Source organism: Trichoderma evansii, assembly GCF_050947405.1.
Source record: "Trichoderma evansii strain SZMC 28006 chromosome Unknown GGI43scaffold_7, whole genome shotgun sequence".
Lineage (NCBI taxonomy): Eukaryota > Fungi > Ascomycota > Sordariomycetes > Hypocreales > Hypocreaceae > Trichoderma > Trichoderma evansii.
Genome location: NW_028145199.1, coordinates 92,090 through 111,416, shown reverse-complemented (window position 1 = coordinate 111,416; position 19,327 = coordinate 92,090). Strand labels below are relative to the sequence as shown.

General features: G+C 49.2%; 7 protein-coding genes across 7 annotated transcripts; 2 read left to right on the top strand and 5 right to left on the bottom strand.

Annotated features, from left to right (window-relative positions):
* Nucleotides 1-991: 991 nt before the first annotated feature.
* On the bottom strand, nucleotides 992-3,690 carry GGI43DRAFT_401917 (Palmitoyltransferase PFA3). Its single transcript, XM_083205637.1, has 2 exons — nucleotides 3,053-3,690; nucleotides 992-2,975 (listed from the first exon to the last, which is right to left on the bottom strand). Exons 1-2 carry the CDS (start codon nucleotides 3,231-3,233, stop codon nucleotides 1,507-1,509), a joined length of 1,650 nt encoding a protein of 549 aa, XP_083061502.1. The 5' UTR covers nucleotides 3,234-3,690; the 3' UTR covers nucleotides 992-1,506.
* A 308-nt stretch (nucleotides 3,691-3,998) lies between these two features.
* GGI43DRAFT_382633 (uncharacterized protein) lies at nucleotides 3,999-5,445 on the bottom strand (the record flags this gene model as incomplete). The annotated part of the gene is made up of 3 exons (XM_083203262.1): nucleotides 3,999-4,350; nucleotides 4,411-5,186; nucleotides 5,251-5,445. The coding sequence occupies 3 exons, from the start codon at nucleotides 5,443-5,445 to the stop codon at nucleotides 3,999-4,001; spliced, it is 1,323 nt and encodes a 440-aa protein (XP_083061501.1).
* Nucleotides 5,446-6,291: 846 nt separating this feature from the next.
* Nucleotides 6,292-6,974, top strand: GGI43DRAFT_382632 (uncharacterized protein; the record flags this gene model as incomplete). Its single annotated transcript, XM_083203261.1, has 4 exons — nucleotides 6,292-6,397; nucleotides 6,450-6,561; nucleotides 6,640-6,761; nucleotides 6,814-6,974. The coding sequence occupies 4 exons, from the start codon at nucleotides 6,292-6,294 to the stop codon at nucleotides 6,972-6,974; spliced, it is 501 nt and encodes a 166-aa protein (XP_083061500.1).
* Nucleotides 6,975-8,969: 1,995 nt separating this feature from the next.
* On the bottom strand, nucleotides 8,970-11,300 carry GGI43DRAFT_401911 (transcription factor TFIIIC subunit TFC1). Its single transcript, XM_083205636.1, has 3 exons — nucleotides 10,947-11,300; nucleotides 10,467-10,881; nucleotides 8,970-10,410 (listed from the first exon to the last, which is right to left on the bottom strand). The coding sequence occupies exons 1-3, from the start codon at nucleotides 11,127-11,129 to the stop codon at nucleotides 9,152-9,154; spliced, it is 1,857 nt and encodes a 618-aa protein (XP_083061499.1). The 5' UTR covers nucleotides 11,130-11,300; the 3' UTR covers nucleotides 8,970-9,151.
* A 1,317-nt stretch (nucleotides 11,301-12,617) lies between these two features.
* Nucleotides 12,618-14,850, top strand: GGI43DRAFT_382630 (protein phosphatase 2A regulatory subunit RTS1; the record flags this gene model as incomplete). Its single annotated transcript, XM_083203260.1, has 5 exons — nucleotides 12,618-12,641; nucleotides 12,711-13,031; nucleotides 13,105-14,058; nucleotides 14,132-14,430; nucleotides 14,490-14,850. The coding sequence occupies 5 exons, from the start codon at nucleotides 12,618-12,620 to the stop codon at nucleotides 14,848-14,850; spliced, it is 1,959 nt and encodes a 652-aa protein (XP_083061498.1).
* Nucleotides 14,851-16,046: 1,196 nt separating this feature from the next.
* Nucleotides 16,047-17,704, bottom strand: GGI43DRAFT_382629 (RNA polymerase II-binding domain-containing protein; the record flags this gene model as incomplete). Its single annotated transcript, XM_083203259.1, has 2 exons — nucleotides 16,047-17,480; nucleotides 17,555-17,704. The coding sequence occupies 2 exons, from the start codon at nucleotides 17,702-17,704 to the stop codon at nucleotides 16,047-16,049; spliced, it is 1,584 nt and encodes a 527-aa protein (XP_083061497.1).
* Nucleotides 17,705-18,164: 460 nt separating this feature from the next.
* Nucleotides 18,165-19,173, bottom strand: GGI43DRAFT_339351 (DUF4748 domain-containing protein). The gene is made up of 4 exons (XM_083202104.1): nucleotides 18,956-19,173; nucleotides 18,885-18,898; nucleotides 18,780-18,805; nucleotides 18,165-18,715 (listed from the first exon to the last, which is right to left on the bottom strand). Exons 1-4 carry the CDS (start codon nucleotides 18,962-18,964, stop codon nucleotides 18,417-18,419), a joined length of 348 nt encoding a protein of 115 aa, XP_083061496.1. The 5' UTR covers nucleotides 18,965-19,173; the 3' UTR covers nucleotides 18,165-18,416.
* Between the last annotated feature and the right edge of the window lie 154 nt (nucleotides 19,174-19,327).

Genomic DNA, 19,327 nt, shown 5'->3' with positions numbered 1-19,327 from the left:
CAGTCAGGAAAACAAAAAAAAAAAAGTGACAAGGGGGGGGGCGTATTATGAAGCTGAGCTGAGCTGAGCTGAGAGCAAAGTTCAAGTCAGAGCGCGGAAACGACGGGGGAAACAAATTTACATAGTACAATACAAGATTTAATTGCGTGAGCGCAAATGACGACGTTATTCGAGCATCATTACAGCACGTTGTGGTTGTGAAACAAAGGGGTGTGGGGAAGTACTTTCCAGCTTTTAGTTCGTTCGTAGCCAGGCTTTGTACCTTTTTTTTTACTTGCTTGCCCTGGCCCTGAGCCCAAACTAACGGTTAACGGTTTCCGTGGCTCCGGCTTCTGCTTCTCCCCCTGTTAATAGCAAAAGCAGCACAGCACAGTAGACTTCATCTCTTCCACTAAGCAGCAAACATGGTTCATCCATGTTGGAACCAAGTTTCTTTTCTTTTGCTGCGTACTAAAACTGCTACTACTTCTCTACTAGCAGTTTCGCCGCGTGTTCGAATCAGCCTTCCTGCGAATTCCCTCTAAAGGAAACCACTTCGGACCACACGCCCCCCTTAACCCCCCTTTTCTTGTCCACTATACGAGTAGTGCTGCCTATTAAACCATCTCCCCCGCAAATTGAGTTCTTTTCCATTGTGTTGAAGATGAAGAGTCATCTGATTTGTAGTTTACTTTTACAGTCAGCGTGTATCGGTCGGTGGTCGGCGCCGAAATAGCGTCCGCGTCGCGCATGAGGAAAACACGCGAAACTGGAGAAATCGTAGAAACGGCGCGAGAGCGGGGGGTGTGCGTGATGTGAGACTGGATGAGGGCTAACGGTGCCGAACAAGCGTGAGCTTTTATAACTGAAGCAACAGTTCGACGGCACTAGAGCCTCAAATTACAGCCATAGTAAGTGAGAGTCACCAACAAATAGTGAGGACATCAAGGTCGCTCGTGTTGCTCCTCTCGTAAGAAAAAGGGGGAGGAATCCGTCTCAGCTCATCTCACCATCCTCTAATAGAACAACATCATACTAGCTTCGTATATTACCCATACATTATCAGTTAACTCATATCAACGCTATATATCTGGTGCTCTAGTAATGATGCAGACATCCGTTCTCATCAAAAAGCATAGGTTGAGTGGTGTCAAAAAAACAACTTAGTCCTCCCTCGTTCCCCGTTTTTCATTCTTCCCATCTCCATCTCAGCTGTGTATTCCATATAAAATAGGCCCATTCTTTCTTTTCCATGTCTCTGGGACGTAATGATTAGGATCCTCCTCAAATCTTCTAACTTCCTTCCCCTTCCCCTTTTCTCATTTGCCGCTGTAATGTAAAAGCTGTAATAAGACAAGATGGCAAAATACAGAAAGAACAAGACGATTAAACAATTAAACCAAATTTTTCGAATAAATTACTCGCCGTGTAGAAAAACATGGGCATGATTTATCGAACAAGAACAGAACATATTAAAAAAGATCCAAATCAAATAAAATATTAGCAGAGGGGAAAGAAGATGCGACTTCAATCCACTCCATCGTCATTCAGCTCGGCGCTCGGAGTCACCACCGGGCTGCTGTGGCCGCTGCCTCCACCGCTCTGCTGGCTGCCCTGGCGTAGCATTCCGCTCGCGCCGCCGCGTCCCCACGGCCGTGTATTGGTCACCACGCTCATAGCCACCCGCTCCGCCTCGAGCCGGCTGGCCGCTGTTTGCTGGTGCTTGTTGCCAGTGTTCAGCTCCTCGTCGTCCGTGTCCAGCAAATCATCGTCGTGTGGCGCCGCATGGCCTCGCGGGCTAAGTCTTCGCAGGGGCACATCCTGCGACGCATCGGCGTACAGGTTCGGGTCTCTGCCCAGAATGCGGTCCGCCTTGCTCTGAGGCCTTCTCACGCCGCCATTTCTCGCGCCGCCGTTGGCTCCCACAAGAGGTGCGCGGCCGTGGTAGTTGCCCGTGACATCCGCAGTCGCAGATGGAATGTCCTCGCCGTGTCCCCAGCCTGCGTTAATCTCTCGCTGTCGCTGTTGTTCGCGTTCATTCCTCAGCCTCTCGCGCTCTGAAACCCATCGGGGGTTAGCCTCCCAACTCCAGCCATCGCCAGTCGTGTTGCAGATAGGGAAGAACCACAGGAGTGGGCTGGGTCCAAAGAGGTGCAGCAGGTTTCGCTTCCAGCCAAGGTCAAAAGCATTGGGCAGCTTCTCCGAATCCTGTTCGTCAAGGTACTCCTCATAACGCTTGCGGCTCTGGTATCGTTCCAGCTCCTCATACGACATCTGGACGCGAGGGGGCTCTTGCATCGATCGTCGCTCTTCGCCCTCTTCGCGGGTTGTGATGCCAGGAAGTGCGGTCGCATGGAAATCTACAAACTGTCTCGCTTGCGGGATTCCGTTGGCGAGACCCTGCGCCTGGTGAAGCGTCCTCTTGACCGTTGAAAGATATCTCGTCTTCTCCAGGCATTCAATCGTTGTCTGGTTCCTGCGCGCGAGGATAATGTGCCATGTTGTGAATGCGCCCACGACGAGGCCAATAATGCCACTCATGACTGCCAACATGATGAAGTTGACTGGCAGCAGCGTATCTAAATACTTGGAATCGTCCATCACCTCCACCCAAAACCATGTACCGCTGACCGCAAAGGAGTAAAAGGAAAACACCGTGGTATAAATCAAGAAGAGCAGAAAAGGCTTGTAGTTGCGCAGCCCGATACACGTCGCTAGCCAAGGGCAGTGGTGGTCCATCTTGAGAACGCATCGGCGGCATGTCGAGCAGTGGTGCGTGCGATCCGGCTTTCGCGCCTGGCACTTTTTGCAGAATCGAATTTCGCCATTGCTCTTAACTGTAAAGGACGTTGCTGCGCGATTCTGGCCAGCGCTTGTAGGCAGAAGACCATAGCCGTCTTCGTTAATTGTTGATCCGGGATCTGTAAAGACGGCTGTCGTGTAGGACCAGTTGAGCAGTAGATAGAGCGCGACACCAAAGAAGGAAGATGTTGAGCCTATGTCAACGCCAAAGCTTTGTGTCAGCAGTTTTCCCTCTTTTTCCCTCCTTCTTGTAAACTGATAGTTTACGTACCTATCCAGCGGCTCTTCTCAGTCTCCTTCCCAATCCTCACCACCACCCAACATGCCCACGACGTCAAGCTGTAGACAAACGCCAGAGGCAAGTATCTGGCGGTGGTGCAGCACGCCCGCTCGATTCTGCGCGCCCAACGGAACGCCATACTAGGGTTGTCGCTTAAGGACTCGTCTTCCATTAAAAATAGCCGGCAACCCGACGTCTCCGCTTGCGCTCGCTCGCGTCTGTAACGCTGGTTGTTGCTCCTATTCCCCCCGGTGCTGTAGCTGTGCGCTCAGGATATCGTGATATTGGAGTCGCCCGTGTCGATCGTCGCTGACCCCGTCTCTTGTGCGTCCAAAAGTCAGCCTCGAAATGGATTCTCAACCATTCGGCTCGGCGGGGGAGATTAGCTGCAATGTGTCAACTCGCACATTTGACGCCGGGGCTGTGCGATTGATTGCGTCCGTAATCAATCTGACTGGTAATCCTAGGGAGAAGCTCAATTCGTACACCTTGATATGCTTAGGTCATCCAGGGGCGCAGTTTGAATTTCGGGAATTGTCCCGAGTCGCCGGCTGAGCCGCTTTACCCTGTAGGGCTGCCAACACCCGCTAGGCGCTGTAGCTGTTATCGACTACAGAGACGGTAGAATACCCTGCAGCATTGTATACGATTCCCCAGTTGCTTTACAAAACAATAATAAGAACCAATAATATACTGCTCTGAAAGAAAGACGAATCTTTTCCATAATACCATTAAAATTAAACTTTTATTTATCAGATTCTTTAAAATGTTTTTGTTTAATGCTATTAATTCTGATGGCCGTTCTTGAGCGCCATTGTCTGGCGCCATAATAAACTTTAAATATCAGCTGAAAGATCTAGCCAGTTTTCATGTCCTCAAAACAAAAAAATAATAAAAAGAAAGTCTCTACGGAAAAGCAGAAAAATGCAGACATCTTCTACCAGTAGTCATCCTTATCATCAATAGTAACCACGGGATTCTTATTCTTCTCCTTCATGGGTTTACCACGGAGCTTCTGCTTCATCTGCTCCGAAGTCTTGTAAATGATGCTTCCGCCCTGGTACCGAGTTCTTTTTATATCGACAATGCCTGCCGTCAATTGGTCCATAAACGTCTCATACTGAGCAGTGTCCTGAATAGGGCACTTGGAGCCCTTAGCTTCAGCGTGCGAAGTGATGCCTGTCAAACTCTTGAATATCTTGAGGCAGCTTGGGCACCTGTATTTCCTATTTCCATGAAAAGGTGATTTGAGGTGGCCAATAAGACCGCCTGCCGTCTTGAATGTTTTCCTACGTAATATCATTAGCTACACACTATCAGACTTGTACCACTAGGTGATGCATTCTTACCCGCATAGTCGCTTTGGGCAGTTGAATCTCTCGGTGATGGAGCAGTAGCAGCTAGCCGCACTGAAAGATGGGTTATTAGGATCATCAGGATCCATACCTGCGACGACAGTGGTCACGCCAGACTTGAAAGCTGGTCGAGTAGAAGCTTGAGTCGAATTTTGTAATGGTCGAGCGGAAGCTTGAGTCGAGTTTTGCAGTGGTTGAGTAGAAGCTTGACTTGAGCTTTGTGGTCCATCTTTGGCATTGCGCTTGCTATCACTGAGCAGTCGCAAAGGAAGTTCAATTTGAGGTTGGGCTTTATGCTTGGTATCAATGTCCATTGTATCAACTCGTTTCACGGCCTGCTGAACAGGAGGTTGAAACGAAAATGGCTGTTTGTCCTTTTCATCGTTAGTCTCATCGCGGTGAATATTTAATTTGTTGGACGCAGCAGCTTTCGTAGGTTCAGTGCGAGTATCCTCTGTAGTTACTAGAGCTGGAAATTCCTCTTGGACCATCTCAAAAGCTTCTGGCTCCTTATCAACGTGCCATGCCGAGACTATGCTGTTTGCGGCAGCCGATGGCATATAACTCATATAGTTTCCCTTGACCTTCTCTCGAGTCAATTGCTCCAAGCGTCGGGGGAACTCAAGCTTCTCTTCTCGAAGTTGATCAAGAACGGCGGTGTCGAGACGAGGACAAAAGCCTCGCTCGATGTGGTCAATTAAGCTGCTCAGGCGTGTAAATGGGCCGCGGCCACAGCCGGGACACTCGAGATTTTGTTCAAGAGGATGGTCCTATAGAAGCGTTAGAGGAGTGTCTTTTCGGAAATAGCTATTGTCTGTTCTCATATTGACTTACCACTTGCATGTGTTGCATTTCTCCTGCCAGCGTCTTGAAATCACGCGCACAGATTTTGCAGTGGATATGATCTTCATTTTTGTCATTTCGTCTCTGCTGTTTGTGTCTCAACAGATCTTCCCATTGTTCGAATGGTTTATGGCAATGGTAGCAGAACAATGGGTCGTTGGAGAGAGGATCAATGCTTGAATCCATGTTGCTGAATATGCCCTTGAGGTGACAGTGCTATTCCGCGAGAGGATATACTTGACACAGTGGTCCAAATGAGATCAATAGATCAAATTTGCTTAGCCTTATTGGTCTTGAGAAGCTCGAGAGCTTTGATTGGAAAGAGGCGAAACAATAAGAGTGAGATATTGAATTGGAAGAAGATGGAAAAATCAGGATTATCTTTAGTATGGTGCTTTATAGAAGAGAGATTCTGCCCGGAAATGATGATAACGCCTAAGGCATCGGTGTGAACAAGGCGGTGACGAAGATGGCAGGCGCTTGGTGAATCGGCAGATGAAAATTTAGGCCTCAGTGCTATAAAGAAGGTACTATTGGCAAACCTATTGAAAGCGAATGCACAATAGAATGCCACGTGCGTGAATAGAAGCTTTAGAACAGATGAAACACCCCAACTTTGACATTTCGTTTCAGCATAGACAGAGTGTCTGCCCGTTTGCAAACTCGGGGTTAGAGTAATCAGTATAAGAGACCTGGCGTGTGAGTATGGCGAGATTCACCTTTGGTAGATTTCAGCTAAGATATGTTCTACTACTTATGCCTGCTATATCTACCCCTTCTACTAGCTGGTATGTCTACTATCGTACTACCAGCCACCATCTCTACTATAGCTACTATCAGCTACTGTCTCTACGTGTTCAGTGTTCTCCTTCTACTGCATGATATTAGGTACCCAGCAGGTACCTGTTAATAAACAAGAGATACTGTTCCTTTTCTTCTTCTTCTTCTTCTTCTTCTTCTTCTTCTTCTTCTTCTTCTTCTTCTATGGTATGGTATCCGTTTATGACATCTGCCAATACAGAATATTCTACAATGGACATCCACGTTCAAGAAATTGATCTTCGCAGCCTTGCTGATGCATTCCGCACACTCAGCGTCGCGGTAGAGGCCAACGGTGAACGCTCAAGGACTTTCCAACGTATGGCCAACGTTATCATTTTGACCGACATTGGTACTAATGAATAGCATAGAGGATCTCGAAAGCATTTCTGCCAAGATTGAACAACTTTCACAAAGCATAGACCGCCGTTTTACAGAAGTGCAAGCCAATATCGATGCATTAAGTGCCCGAATTTTATCAGTGTAAGCCAAGCACTCTCATGAGTTGATGGTTTGTTAATATTTTTTTTTTTTTCTTACTTAGAGATAAGAATGCCACAGCGAGAACCACAATTATACCGCTACGTGTGACCCGGCGGAGCTAGATCCCCTGTTCAGCCTGGAAACTGGCCAGCCTCTTGTTGGCTTCCCACGCACTGTGGGTGACATTGCTCAGCTAGACTGTATGTTTATTGCTCTACTACATGAAGATATTCACTAATGTTATATATATAGCTGACACCGTGAACAATCATCTTGAGCATCTACACATTGTGCCAGAAGGGGACATATCTGCGCGGCAACGACAATTGAGGATTGCCTATGGGTGCATCATACAGGGTATACAATGGCCAGGCTTTGATAGCTCTGATAGCTCTGATTGCTCTGATTCGTGAATTATGTATTCTATATTGAAGTTTGGTTTCAACTGAGGTATGTTTTACTAGCTCTAGTATCTCTGCTCGATAGTATGTCTGCTCGATAGTTCTATCTCTACTATTGCCACCGGCTACAATTTCTACAAGTTACTCTTCATGTTCCATCTCACCATACCCATCTTCGTCGCCTTCACCCCTTTCAAAGGCAGTTGAGCTGCCCGAGATATGGCCAAACCAACCAGTACGAGATGTGTGGGAACGAGTCTATAGGTAGGTAGCTACTAGATACTATCATCTACTACGGATACTCCAGCTACTGTCTCTACGTGTTCGGTGCTTTCTTTCTACGCTGTGGAGTAGAACAGAAGGTTCTTACCACCTCTAACTAGTATTTTCCCTTTTTAATTCATCATCATCATTATTATTTTATTATTTATTTTTACTGTTTAATTATTATTCAGTCTTTATTTCAGTTCAACTTCCCCTTATGTGCAGTCACTGCCATACACGCTCATCTGCCTGTCATTCAAGAACTTTTAATTTGGAGAACTCGACTGCGCGCAGCAGACATAGAACTCAAGTCCTTGAGATTCACATGACGCATCATTAATCACACCGTTCTTGCAGACTGACGGCGCTGATGACCTGCCAGATAGCTCACAATTACCGCCGGCCATTTCACAAGACGACGTGGCATCAGATTCTGCCATACATCCTGCCATATGATTAATATATAGCTAGTAAATTATAGCGACATTCTGATAGCCACAAACCATAGATTGAAAAACTGTTGATGTCAGTATTATGAATTAATAGTAACGGGCTGTGAGCTTACCCGAAGGCGGTAATAAAGGCCAAAGAGCGCATTATAAAGATTATAACAACTTACTTTAATAGAAGTTTGAAGATTTAGAAAGTTTGATGAATTTTCTGGCATATCTGAGGTAAACAATATGTAATTTATAGATGAAAATCTAATGGTTATTTGCGGGGCATCATTCCAAAGACTTCATGTATTTACGAGAGATAAGTGACATTGATTCAGACAAAACTTCTTAATATGACGTAGCTCTGATGTCTCTATAAGAAGAAGATCTACTGGCTTACTCTCGACATACTATCTGATGTCTCGGTAAGAATGATATCTGTTGGCTTACTATCCATATATTTGTTGGCCTAGAGCGAATGGGATATGAGTGTTACATATAGTATTTTGAAGATAGTTTGTGTCTTAGACATGTCGCATATCTGTCAATTATATATCATGTAATATGCAAGGCCTGCATTATGGCAACATGATATATGCGCCGTGGAATAAAATCGAAGGCTCTTGCTACCTCTGATGTTTCACTTTTTTTTTTTACGCCGCTTAAAGTCCAACTCCCTCCTATGTGCCGTCAATGCTATACACACTCATCTGCCTGTGATTCAAGTTTTAATGTGGAGTAGTCAACGGCGCGCAGCAGACATGTTCACCATCTCCTAGTGAGGGACATGGGTCACCAATGAAAAAATTGATTACACCGTACTTGCAGACTGGCCCCTCGCTCGCTCGCTCGCAGCTACCGCCGGCTTCTTGACATAGATTTCGCGGCTTGGCATTAGGTGTTGCCATGCATACTGTGAAATAATTAGCATATAGCGAGTAGACCATAACGGCATTCCGATAGCCACAAACCGTAGATTGAAAGACTGGTGATGTTAGTATCATTTGTTGATATGCGTGTAACTGGCTGTGAGCTTACCTGAGGGCGGTAATAAAGGATAAAGAGCGCATGGTAAAGATTATGTTGAGGCTTGGTGAAATATTAATAACTTGCTTCAATAGAAGTTTGATGGTTTGGAAAGGTTAATCGGTTTAATGGTAGCATCTGGGGAACTAACAAGCAATTTATAGACAAAAATCCAATGGCTGTTTGAAAAGGGCATTTGTGTCTTAGACATGTCTCACACTTGTCAATTATATCACGTAATATGCAAGGCCTGCATTATGGTAAGACGATATATGCTCTATGTTAATGCTGAAACGAAAGACTTATTCCTCGTTGTAGCACAAATTAATTTCTTTCATAAATGTTTCATTGCGAGCCATGGGGCTTTTATGACGAATGACATAGCATGATGCTTTTTTACTGATGCTAGTTCTACTCGATAGTCCCATCTCTACTATTGTCACTGGCTATAACTTCTACCATCTACTCTTCATCTTCCATCTCGCCATACCCATCTTCGTCTTCCTCATCCCTTTCAAAGGCAGTATGGCCCATCCTATCTTCTTCCTCTGAGCCGTTGTCGTTCTCGTCATCATCATTGTCACCGTCGCTACCAGCTTCAGAATCTTCACTATGGGAATCCATTCTGCCAAGGATACTGGCGGCTTCTGCTTCTGCATCGACATCTGCCTCTGCATCGGCATCGTGAGATGTAACAACAGACTGCTCTTCTGCATCGATATCTGGCCTCCTAGCACGGGGACGAACCCTAACATTATACACCTGGCTCTTCTTCTTTGATGGTTCTCGACCTCGAAGCTGTGTGAGCTCTTCGTTTGTTAGATGTAAATTAGGCAATGGCAGGTGAAACGTGGCCGAAGTAGACCGAACAGGAGTTTGATCTCCACATTGCAGCGTTGGTGCAAAGTCCTCCTTGGTGAGCTGTCGGCCAAACTGGATCGCCACTAGTTTCGTCTTCATGATGGCCTTGACTTTTGCCCACAAGCCTCCGTGATACCATCCGCTGCTGACATCCCACGTAGGACGCACCTCCGCATTATCCAAAAGCTCGCGAAGCAAGGGATCCGTGATATCGCACACCTGCCATACTTTACCATCGGTGTGATACGTCTCTCCGTCGAATGTGTGACTGGCTGATAACTCTTCTACAAACTCCTTCGTTCGGCCCATCTGGGCTCTGCGTAAAGACTGCCAGGTTTGGTCTTTACGAGCACGCTTCTGCTTCGGAAGCTTGAACATGAGGGTTTGATAGATGCGATATTTGGGATCAGTTCTGGGGTCAATTCCGTAGGGAACAACCCCGTCTCTCCACGGACCACCCTTGAACTGATAAGCCGCGTAATTTAGATACTTTTTCAGCTCGTTCCAGTTTCGAAGCTTGCCAGCAAGGTGATTCAGTAGAGATCGACGAGTCCATACGGGGCGATGTTCAAATGCTTCTTCGAGCTGTGCAATAACCTCCACCATGCGTGGATCTGTCATGTCTGGGGGAATTTGGGGACCGGCAGGAGCAGGATCTTCTGTCCCTATGAAGTGACCAACTTGTTTGACCGCCGTCGTATTGACGGTCCCGCCATCTTCCGTCAGACGGACATAGGGATTTTGCGAGTAAAAGTAGTTGAATGGCAAACTCATGTGTGTAAAGATGGGAGGCGGGATAATGTCCACATTCGAGCCTTGGTCAATGCCAGGGGTGAATTTGAAGTCTTTTATCTTTTCAACTGCGATACCAGTCAATATCAAATTATAAAGTGGGAGAATGGGAGATTCAAAATACCATCTCCGGGGAGCACTTGATCGACAAATCTCTGCGCAAATGATGATTTGTCCATGTCCCAGTAAAAGTCAGCCAAGCCCCTGAAGCGATGGGTGTGCTTGATCAAGCCCGCCGCCTCGACGTGGTATTTGCCGACATTGTCTTCCAGTTTGCGCCTTAGAAGTCTTGGATCATCATGACGACCAATGGAAAGAACATTGTCTGATGCTGGGGCTGAAGGGTCGATGCCTTGGAACTCTACGTCTCCTTGCCAGGGCTCATTTGTCCCGCGTTTGCGCTTCCTCCCAGTTCTTTTGGGGACTGTGACTTTGAGTACGATATTGTGAGACCTGGCATTGTGTGACATGATTGGTGGGCAAAAGGGCTCCTCTGGATTTATATACAATGGTACCGAGTTTCGCAGAGGATCTAGAACCTGTAATAAGAGCATTGTTTATGAGCAACTAGACACTCTCGTATGAGTCGCGGTTCAACACTTACATGCCTAAGCGAAGGCACCCTCCCAAATGCTCTTACAGCTCGGTCGATATTTTCAACTACCGCTGGGATCTCAACGGCAGTGAGCTCTCTTCGCGGAATGCCATATCGAGGGGCGCCATCCTCTGCGTCTCTCGCGATGCCTTGTGAGCCGGCGCCTTCTCCGGCCTCTTGACGAGAATCCATCCCAAAGAATTTCTCTTTTTTTCTCTATTTATTTGTCTTCCTCTGTATTTTTTGGCAAGATGATATATCCCTGTCAGAGTCGAAGCTTAGCTTAACAGGCAGATGGATTGCATGGCCGCAGATTTTGTCCTGGGCGCTGAACAAGACCCCTGCACCCGCTGCTGAAAAAGCTCAAGCTCAAGCTGCACGAAACGGTTTCAATCAACAACGGGAGCTGGAATGGGGTGGGATACAGTACGCGGCCGGGCCATGACGCACCGTATTGCTGCAACCGCTAAAATGAGGCCCCAGGTTAGGAGGTACGTAATTTACGCATCACGCGCTTGCTGGGGCGGTGCTTGAAACCTGGAGCTCTGCGCTTCCGATTGGCCAGCGGTAGTGCGCATCCTGACCTCTGCTGCAGCGGCATTACCGTGCCCAGCAGCAAAGGACACTGTACGAGGCCCTGTCCGCCGGCCTGGGAGCTTGGGCAATACAGAATGCCCAGGCCCCGGAGAGCAGCGTGGGCTGGATCACAATTCAGAAAGGTGTCCTGCCCATTGAGTTTGATTTGCACGCCTTGAGCTGACCATCGTCTGTTTTCTGAGTTGTGCTGGTTCCTTTTTGGCGCTGATTTCAATCGCCCCAGCTGCTCTCCATCCTCCTTCGCCTAGGTACAGCAAGCAGCTCCACTGCTACAGGTAGACCAGTTTAGTGAGCGGGTTACAGGTAGATGACACTGCCCCTACGGCTACCGGATCGCTGAATAGATACCCGCAGGACCCTAACAGCGTCCAGAGCCTTGGAGCCTCCTCGTGCGCTCAACCACGACCAGCAACTCCCCCGCGTCAACGCCTCGACGGCTAAACCTCCCAAGCTGCTGCGCCGTCCGTCTCTTAGCTCTGATCCAATCTGAGCCCGCCACTGACGCTTTGCAGTCTCTCTCTCTCTATCAGCATCTCTACATCACCTCGGTCGGTCTCTCCCTTGCTCTCTTTTGGCCGACATCGACGGTCCACGGCCACCACAGCATCAATCATCGTCTCTCGACACCGGCCCTGCGCGCCCATTCGACAATTGGCTCCTCTTGCTGAGCGCAGCTGGACCGCCCCCAATCCTGATTCCTGGTGGTTGAAGCGTGTCCACCACTTTGAGCCCCCCTGCCTCTTCCTCCTCGACCAGCTCCCTGCGACCCGCGTTCCTGCATCCAGCGTCCAGCGTCCAACTCGGCCTCGTCCAAGTCGAAATCGCCTCTCCCTACACCGACGTCGAGATCCAGCGGCCCGTCGCCTCTATCGACACGCGCCTTGCGGCTTGACGACGCCGTTCTCCCTCTCCGGCATAGCTGGCGTTGCCCCCCTTCGCCCGCCCAGCCTCGCCTCACCTCCGCTCCGCATCCCGACTGTGTTGCCTCGCCTACCCCACTGCGGCTACGGAGCTGGCTGGACGGCTTCCGGTTCTTCGATATAGTTATTCCTTGAGCGAGACTGAGAGACAGCTTCACACGCCATGATGAAGCGATTCAGCCAGAGAGTGAGTCCCAGTCCACCCCCCTGACGCCCGTCGCGCGCACATCGGCTGATGCAGGTCAATCATGATTAGCTCTCGCGAGGCAAAGATGCCGCAAAGTCCTCCAAGAAGAGTAAGGATTCCAAGGATGGGACTTCGTCTCCCTCGTCTCGAGATTCCAACCAGTCCCCAGTCCTGACCCCGTCGTCTTCGACATCGACCCTTAACGATCCTCGCAACAAGCCGCTGCCCCCCAACTCTGCCCTTGGTGATCATGGTGCCAACCAGCCCTCGGGCCTTGCTGGTCAGCAGGGCATTGATCGATTTGGACCGATGGGCAGCGCGTCCAGCCCCAACGGTGCCAGTGCTGGCGGCAGAGGCCCCCCAACTGTCGTCATCAGCCCGACTCCAGGCGTGAGTATTGCCACACACCAAGTAATGATGGAGAGTTCAAGGTTCTGATGCTAATTCATCTTCTTCATCCTAGCATATCCCTCCACCTGGGGCCACCGAAACAATGCCTCACGAATTGGCGCCCCCAAAGGCCGGCCAGAAATCCCTAATGATCAATCGTATGGATAACCGTGATGCTATCCCAGAGGGCCTGCGGACACCGAAGCGACAGCACTCATCCCGATTCGACATTTCCGCCCATCGTGAGCTGGAGAAGCTTCCAGGCTTCCATGAGGTACCGCCTAACAGGCGCCAGGAGCTCTTCATGCAAAAGATTGATCAGTGCAATGTCATCTTTGACTTTAACGATGCTAGCGGTGACATGAAAGCCAAGGAGATCAAGCGACTTGCTCTTCATGAGCTGCTGGATTACGTTGCCAACAACAGACAGGTCATCACTGAGCCTATGTATCCCAGAGTTGTCGAGATGTTCAGCAAGAATCTGTTTCGACCAATCCCGCCCCCATTGAACCCCCAAGGCGAGGCATTCGATCCGGAGGAGGATGAGCCCGTCTTGGAGGTCGCTTGGCCGCACATCCAGGTCGTCTACGAGTTTTTCCTGCGCTTCATCGAAAGCCAGGACTTCAACACCAACATTGCCAAGGCATATATTGACCACAGCTTCGTGCTTCAGCTGCTAGATCTCTTTGACTCCGAGGATCCCCGTGAGCGCGACTTCTTGAAGACGACTCTCCACCGCATCTACGGCAAGTTCCTCAACCTACGATCATTCATCCGACGATCCATCAACAACGTCTTCTTCCAATTCACATATGAAACGGAGAGATTCAACGGCATTGCGGAGCTTCTGGAAATTCTGGGCTCCATTATCAACGGCTTTGCCCTGCCTTTGAAGGAGGAGCACAAGATCTTCTTGACCCGAGTTTTGCTTCCCCTTCACAAGCCCAAGAGCTTGAGCATGTACCACCCTCAGCTCGCTTATTGTATTGTCCAGTTCCTGGAAAAGGATGCATCCCTCACAGAAGATGTAAGAAGACACATATACCCACCTCCTCAACTTGTAAAACTCTAGACCAAAATACTGACGTTAAAATTGATAGGTGGTCCTCGGATTGTTGCGATACTGGCCCAAGGTTAACAGTACAAAGGAGGTCATGTTCTTGAATGAGGTTGAAGACATTTTTGAAGTAATGGATCCTGCCGAATTCGCCAAGGTCCAGGAGCCTCTGTTCCACCAGCTTGCCAAATCTGTGGCCAGCCCCCATTTCCAGGTCGCCGAGCGTGCGTTGTACTTCTGGAACAACGAATACTTCTGCAATCTCGTAAGCGATAACGTGGAAATTATTCTCCCCATCATGTTTGCTCCTCTCTACGAAAACTCTAAGGGCCACTGGAATAGGTACGTTTGCCACTAAACTACCAGGCTATAATTGTGTTACATGGACTAACATACAGAAGGACAATCCACGGCATGGTTTACAACGCTATGAAGTTGTTCATGGAGATCAATCCTCAGCTCTTTGACGATTGCTCTCATGAATACACGGAGCAGCAGAACAGCGCCGCGGCCCGAGAAGCGCTGCGAGAGCGAAAGTGGGCTGCTCTATCCCAGCAAGCTGACGAGCGAAGAGCGTCACTGGGACTGGCCACTGTTGAGGACCCCGGCAGGGCTCGCGGAGGAAGCCTCCCACGGGTTGACGAAGTTGACCCTGCCGAGGACAACCAGAAGCGCCTCGATTCACTGAAGCTTCAAGACGCTTCCGGACGACAGAATACCCATGAGCGACAAGGTTCCGTGGGATCCAATCGAAGCAGATAGCCTCGTTGTGTGATAAACAGGTCCTTTTATCCTCGCGGTTTAGCCTTTGTTCGTCTTTTTTGATTCAGTCTATCCAGGATCTTCATTCTCGCCTCTTTCTCTATTCTTAGTGAAAATTTGCCTCAACAAAAAGCCTCTACTATATGGGCCCTTAGAAGTACTAATACATTGGTGCTGGGGATATTAAACTGCTTCACATACATGGAGGCACTTTGGATGGCGGATCAACGTCAAAGCTGGTTACTAAGGGAAACTGCCTAATGCTATACAAAAGGGAGCTGTAACCTGAAGTAATGTTGATGATTCTTCTCTTTTTTCTCTTTTTTCTCTTTTTCTCATGGTCACTTGCATTCATTTGCAGGCTTTTGCAAAAAAAACACCGATATTGAGCAGCATTCGTGTACGACAGAGGGTCGATACAATAATATTTGTTTTACTACTCTTTTTATTTCTCCCTTCTTCACAAGAGGGAGATACCAAAACATTGGGGAAAAGAGAAGAAATCCTACAACATTACCTTTCTTTCATTCTTGAAAATGGAAACAGACCAGAGATGAGGTACAAAAAAAAGTTGCGTTTGGGCTATAGAAAATGCCAGGTATGTTGACAAGGGGGAGAGGATGTGGAGGAGAGAAAAGGGGAGGAGGGAGCATACGCTAGCGAACAGCGGTTGCATTTGTTTCTTTCCATATTCTGGAAGGAAAGGAAAAGAGTGGAGAGAGAGAGCTTGGGACTTTGCTTATTTTTTCTTTTGTTGCCTTCGTTTCGACGTGATGGATTTCGGTTGGCTGGGGTGGCTGTTGTGGGAGAGGGAGAGGAAACATACGTGTTTTTTATTTCTTGTGCGCGTGTGTACTTGATTGTACTTGACTCGGATAGACTACTTGCCTTTTTATCTCTTTTATAGTTGAATTCTTATTTTTATAAGGCTTTCTTTTGTAATACGTGATGCATATTGTTCTCCCAAGGAGCCGTGAAGGCGGGATGGAGAACCACTACCAGTTACTTTAACTTTCATTAGAATCAGTTGATATAAAATCCGTTTCTAGTGCTTAGTGGCTCAATAGCCAAGATCATCCCATAATTCAACCAGGCAATACTACAAGTCATTACAAAATTTCAAAGGCAACTCTATTGCCAGGTCCCGGAACGCCCTGCGTCGCAAACTGACATCTCCAACACAGACATGAATATTACTAATATTGTCCTCTGTAGCCGCCACGGCCATATCCGCCTCTTCCTCGGCCCCTATAACCACCATTGCCGCGTCCGAATTGGTTGTTGTGCTGAGGTTGTTGCGGTGGTGGCGGTGGTGGTATAGGCCCACCGGGGAACTGGTTCATGCTCATGAAGTGAGCAATCATCTCAGGAGGGATCGGGGGTGGTGGAAATCCCGGCAGAGGGGGAGGCGGGAAGGGGAATCCCATAGCGTTGGGTGGTGGTGGAAATGGCATAAGCGGCATATTAGGCGGTGGCTGAGGCTGAGAAGAGCGGTCATCGTACTGACGTGATGTCGACCGATACCTAGAATCGGACCCGTCGTTGCTGCCATATCTTCCACGGCTTCGGCTTCGACTGCGGCTGTGGCGCCCGCGGCTGCGGCTGTCATCTCGACGACGGCTATGGCTATGACTCCGACTGCGACTGCGGCTATAGCTGCGGCTACGGCTGCGACTTCGACTCCTATCGCGTGCTGAAAGCCGAGGTCGCTTGAACGAAGGCGGGGACGAACTTCGAGATCGATCTCTGGAGAAGCTGCTTGATCTTGATCTCGGCCGTGATCTCGATGCGGACTGTGAGCGTTCTCCGGATGCTTTTGCAGACTTCTTCTGTCTGTCTCTCATGCGCTCGCAGAATTGGCGAGACCAGCCGTAGTAACTCTCTCCTCCAATTACTTCGCCCGTAATTTCGTCTAGGATAATGCGTTCGCCGAGTTCACTGAAGCCCGTCTGTAGGTCATCGCTTGGCTCGCTTTCCTTTGCGTAGATGTAGTCTGCGTCTTTCAGCAGCATCTTTACGGCATCCACGACTCGTTTCTCCGCACGCCCTGCCGCAAGCTGAATGGGACGGATTTGGTCGGGGACCATGGGCCTGGAAGAGTTTGGTGTGATGTGAGGCAACCAGGTACCCGCGGGAAGATCGTACCATGGGATGGAAGCATCGCCATGGAAAGAGGGTAGAATATATGGGGCGTCCTTGGCGAGTTTAAGGGAGCTCTCCGATAGCTCAAGATTGACAGCGGTAATCTCAGCAGAGCCGTTGGCGAGAGCCGTGCGGAGCTGCGTAACCACCTCTGGTGTGAAATACCCCTTCTCCTCCCACAAATCAATCAGACCTTTGAGCTTTGTCTTGTGCTTTGGGCAGTTGTCGAAAGCCGCTGCATTCCCAACCATGGCGGGCAAGACCCCAGCCCATGTCTCTCCAAGCTTGCGGTTGCTCTGGCGCACAATCTCGTGGTAGAGGACATCATTGACAATGTAGAGGAGATGCAGCCTCCGTCTCTTGGCGCTGCGGCGCTTCCCGTCATTCTCCACGGCTAGATTCTTTGACAGGACGGCCCAGAACTTGCCCAGGGCTGTGCAGCGCGCGGCGGATGGGACAACGTTCTCGACTATCCAAGCCTTGCATTTCTACCCAAGGAGGAGTTTAGCAAATTTGAGCGCGGATCGTGACAAAATGCTTGCGAGCAATGAGTCAGTCAAACCTGAACGTTCTGGCGGGAGCACTGGATGATGGCGTCGTCTAGCAGCGTGAACAAGGTGTCGACCGCGGCGCGGTTCAGCGAGGTCGGGTCCGCGCGAAAGAGTGTGGCAGACAGCGTCGCCTTGGTAATGGCCAGCTCGGGAGAAGCCATCGTGGCTAAGGGGAGAATGAGGCGCGACCCAGAAAGGGATGCGGAGAGTCTGCTCTCGCAAGGCCTTGAAGGGATAAAGAAAAGAGGTCTGGTTGGTCTGGATGAAGCGAGAGAGGCGAGCTGGAAATTATTCTTGGAGCCTCGGAGTGTCGCAAATGGCGGGAAAACTACGGAAGTGCTCCCCACCAAGACCTCGAGGGAGCTCCGAAGCTGCGGTAAGGACGAGCTAATTGATGCAAGCTCGTTTATGAGAGAGAGGTAAAAATGCATGTGATGGGAGCTTTTCCAGATGGTATTAGCCTTGATAGGTGCAGAAAGCAAGCTATTTTTGCTAGGTATCGGCAGATGATATCTGGCATTCAACCCTGGACAACCCCCGGATAGTGGGCATGAGAAAAAAAAAAAGATTGCGTCAGGCCTCTAATGTTGCCTCCCACCACATGTTTTTCTCTTTGTTGCTCTCACAATTGCATATGAAATTCTTATTTTGAGCGGTAAAGGTATTTCAATCTATTAAATCGAGCTTCAAAAACAGACTTATCCGGGTTCCCGATGTGTGGCGCGAAAACTATAGACATACAGCCCAGCAAAGGGCATTATTTTACACCATGATAGAATACAGCGGCGAGCTCAATGTCTCCTCAAAACTCTCCCAAGACCAGCTGCCCAACTCTCTCTCTCGTCTCCCATGACTTCCCGTTCTCTGCTTTTTCTAACTGAAACGGTCCCCTCTACGGGTACGAAGCGGTACAGCACTCTCGTATTTGCTCTTCTCGGTTACCTGATCGGACTCTGTCGCTGGCGCATGTCTTGTTGCCGCGGGATCGCTACTTGCTTCCTGACTCGGCGAGCCGGTATTGTCGGTTCTTGCGGGGCCACCGTTGCCGGAAGATACTGGCTCCCCATATTCCATGGCCCTGTTGGCTGCTTGCTTCTCACGATGTGCTTTGAGTTTGGCTACGCGCTGTTCCTTGACGTTCTGCTTAGCGAAGTAGTAGGCGCCGCCTCCGGCTGTAAAGGACATTTCATGTCAGCTGCAAGTATTGGTAACAAAGAAAGCACTTCGTCTGCCTACCGACAAAGAGGGAGCCCCATCCAAGCCTAAAAATAAAAAACCGTTAGCAATCGAAGGACTTATGTAGGCAGTGACAAGCCGGAATAAGCGGGCTGCTAGTAGTACCAGAAAGATCGAACCTAGAGGAATAGAAGTCAGCAAATGCTGCGCCAATGCCGGGGCCGAAAGGTACCTACGTTGTTCATCGTGGCGATTGAAAGTTTTGCGGTGATTCCAGGAGTCTGTCAAATCTCGTGGGCGGTGGAGACGGCAAGTTGCGAGCTGCGCTGATGCGATGCTAGAAGAAAGCCAAGTCGTTCGATCGAAAGCTTAGCAAGGCGGTGATGCACCTAATGGGCGCAAACTGGGCCAAGAGCCGGCCTGGCGCATCGGCAGCTTCAGCTGGTGGCGGCACCGGCTGTCAATGCTACAGGGCAGCCCTGAGGGCCAATTTTAGCGCTCAGGCGCCCCCGTGGTGGCCCGTGGTGGGGGGCCCGTGGACGCTATAACTCACACTGTACAGGGGCTACCTTACCGAGATCCAATTTACAGTGCCAAATTAAGAGTCC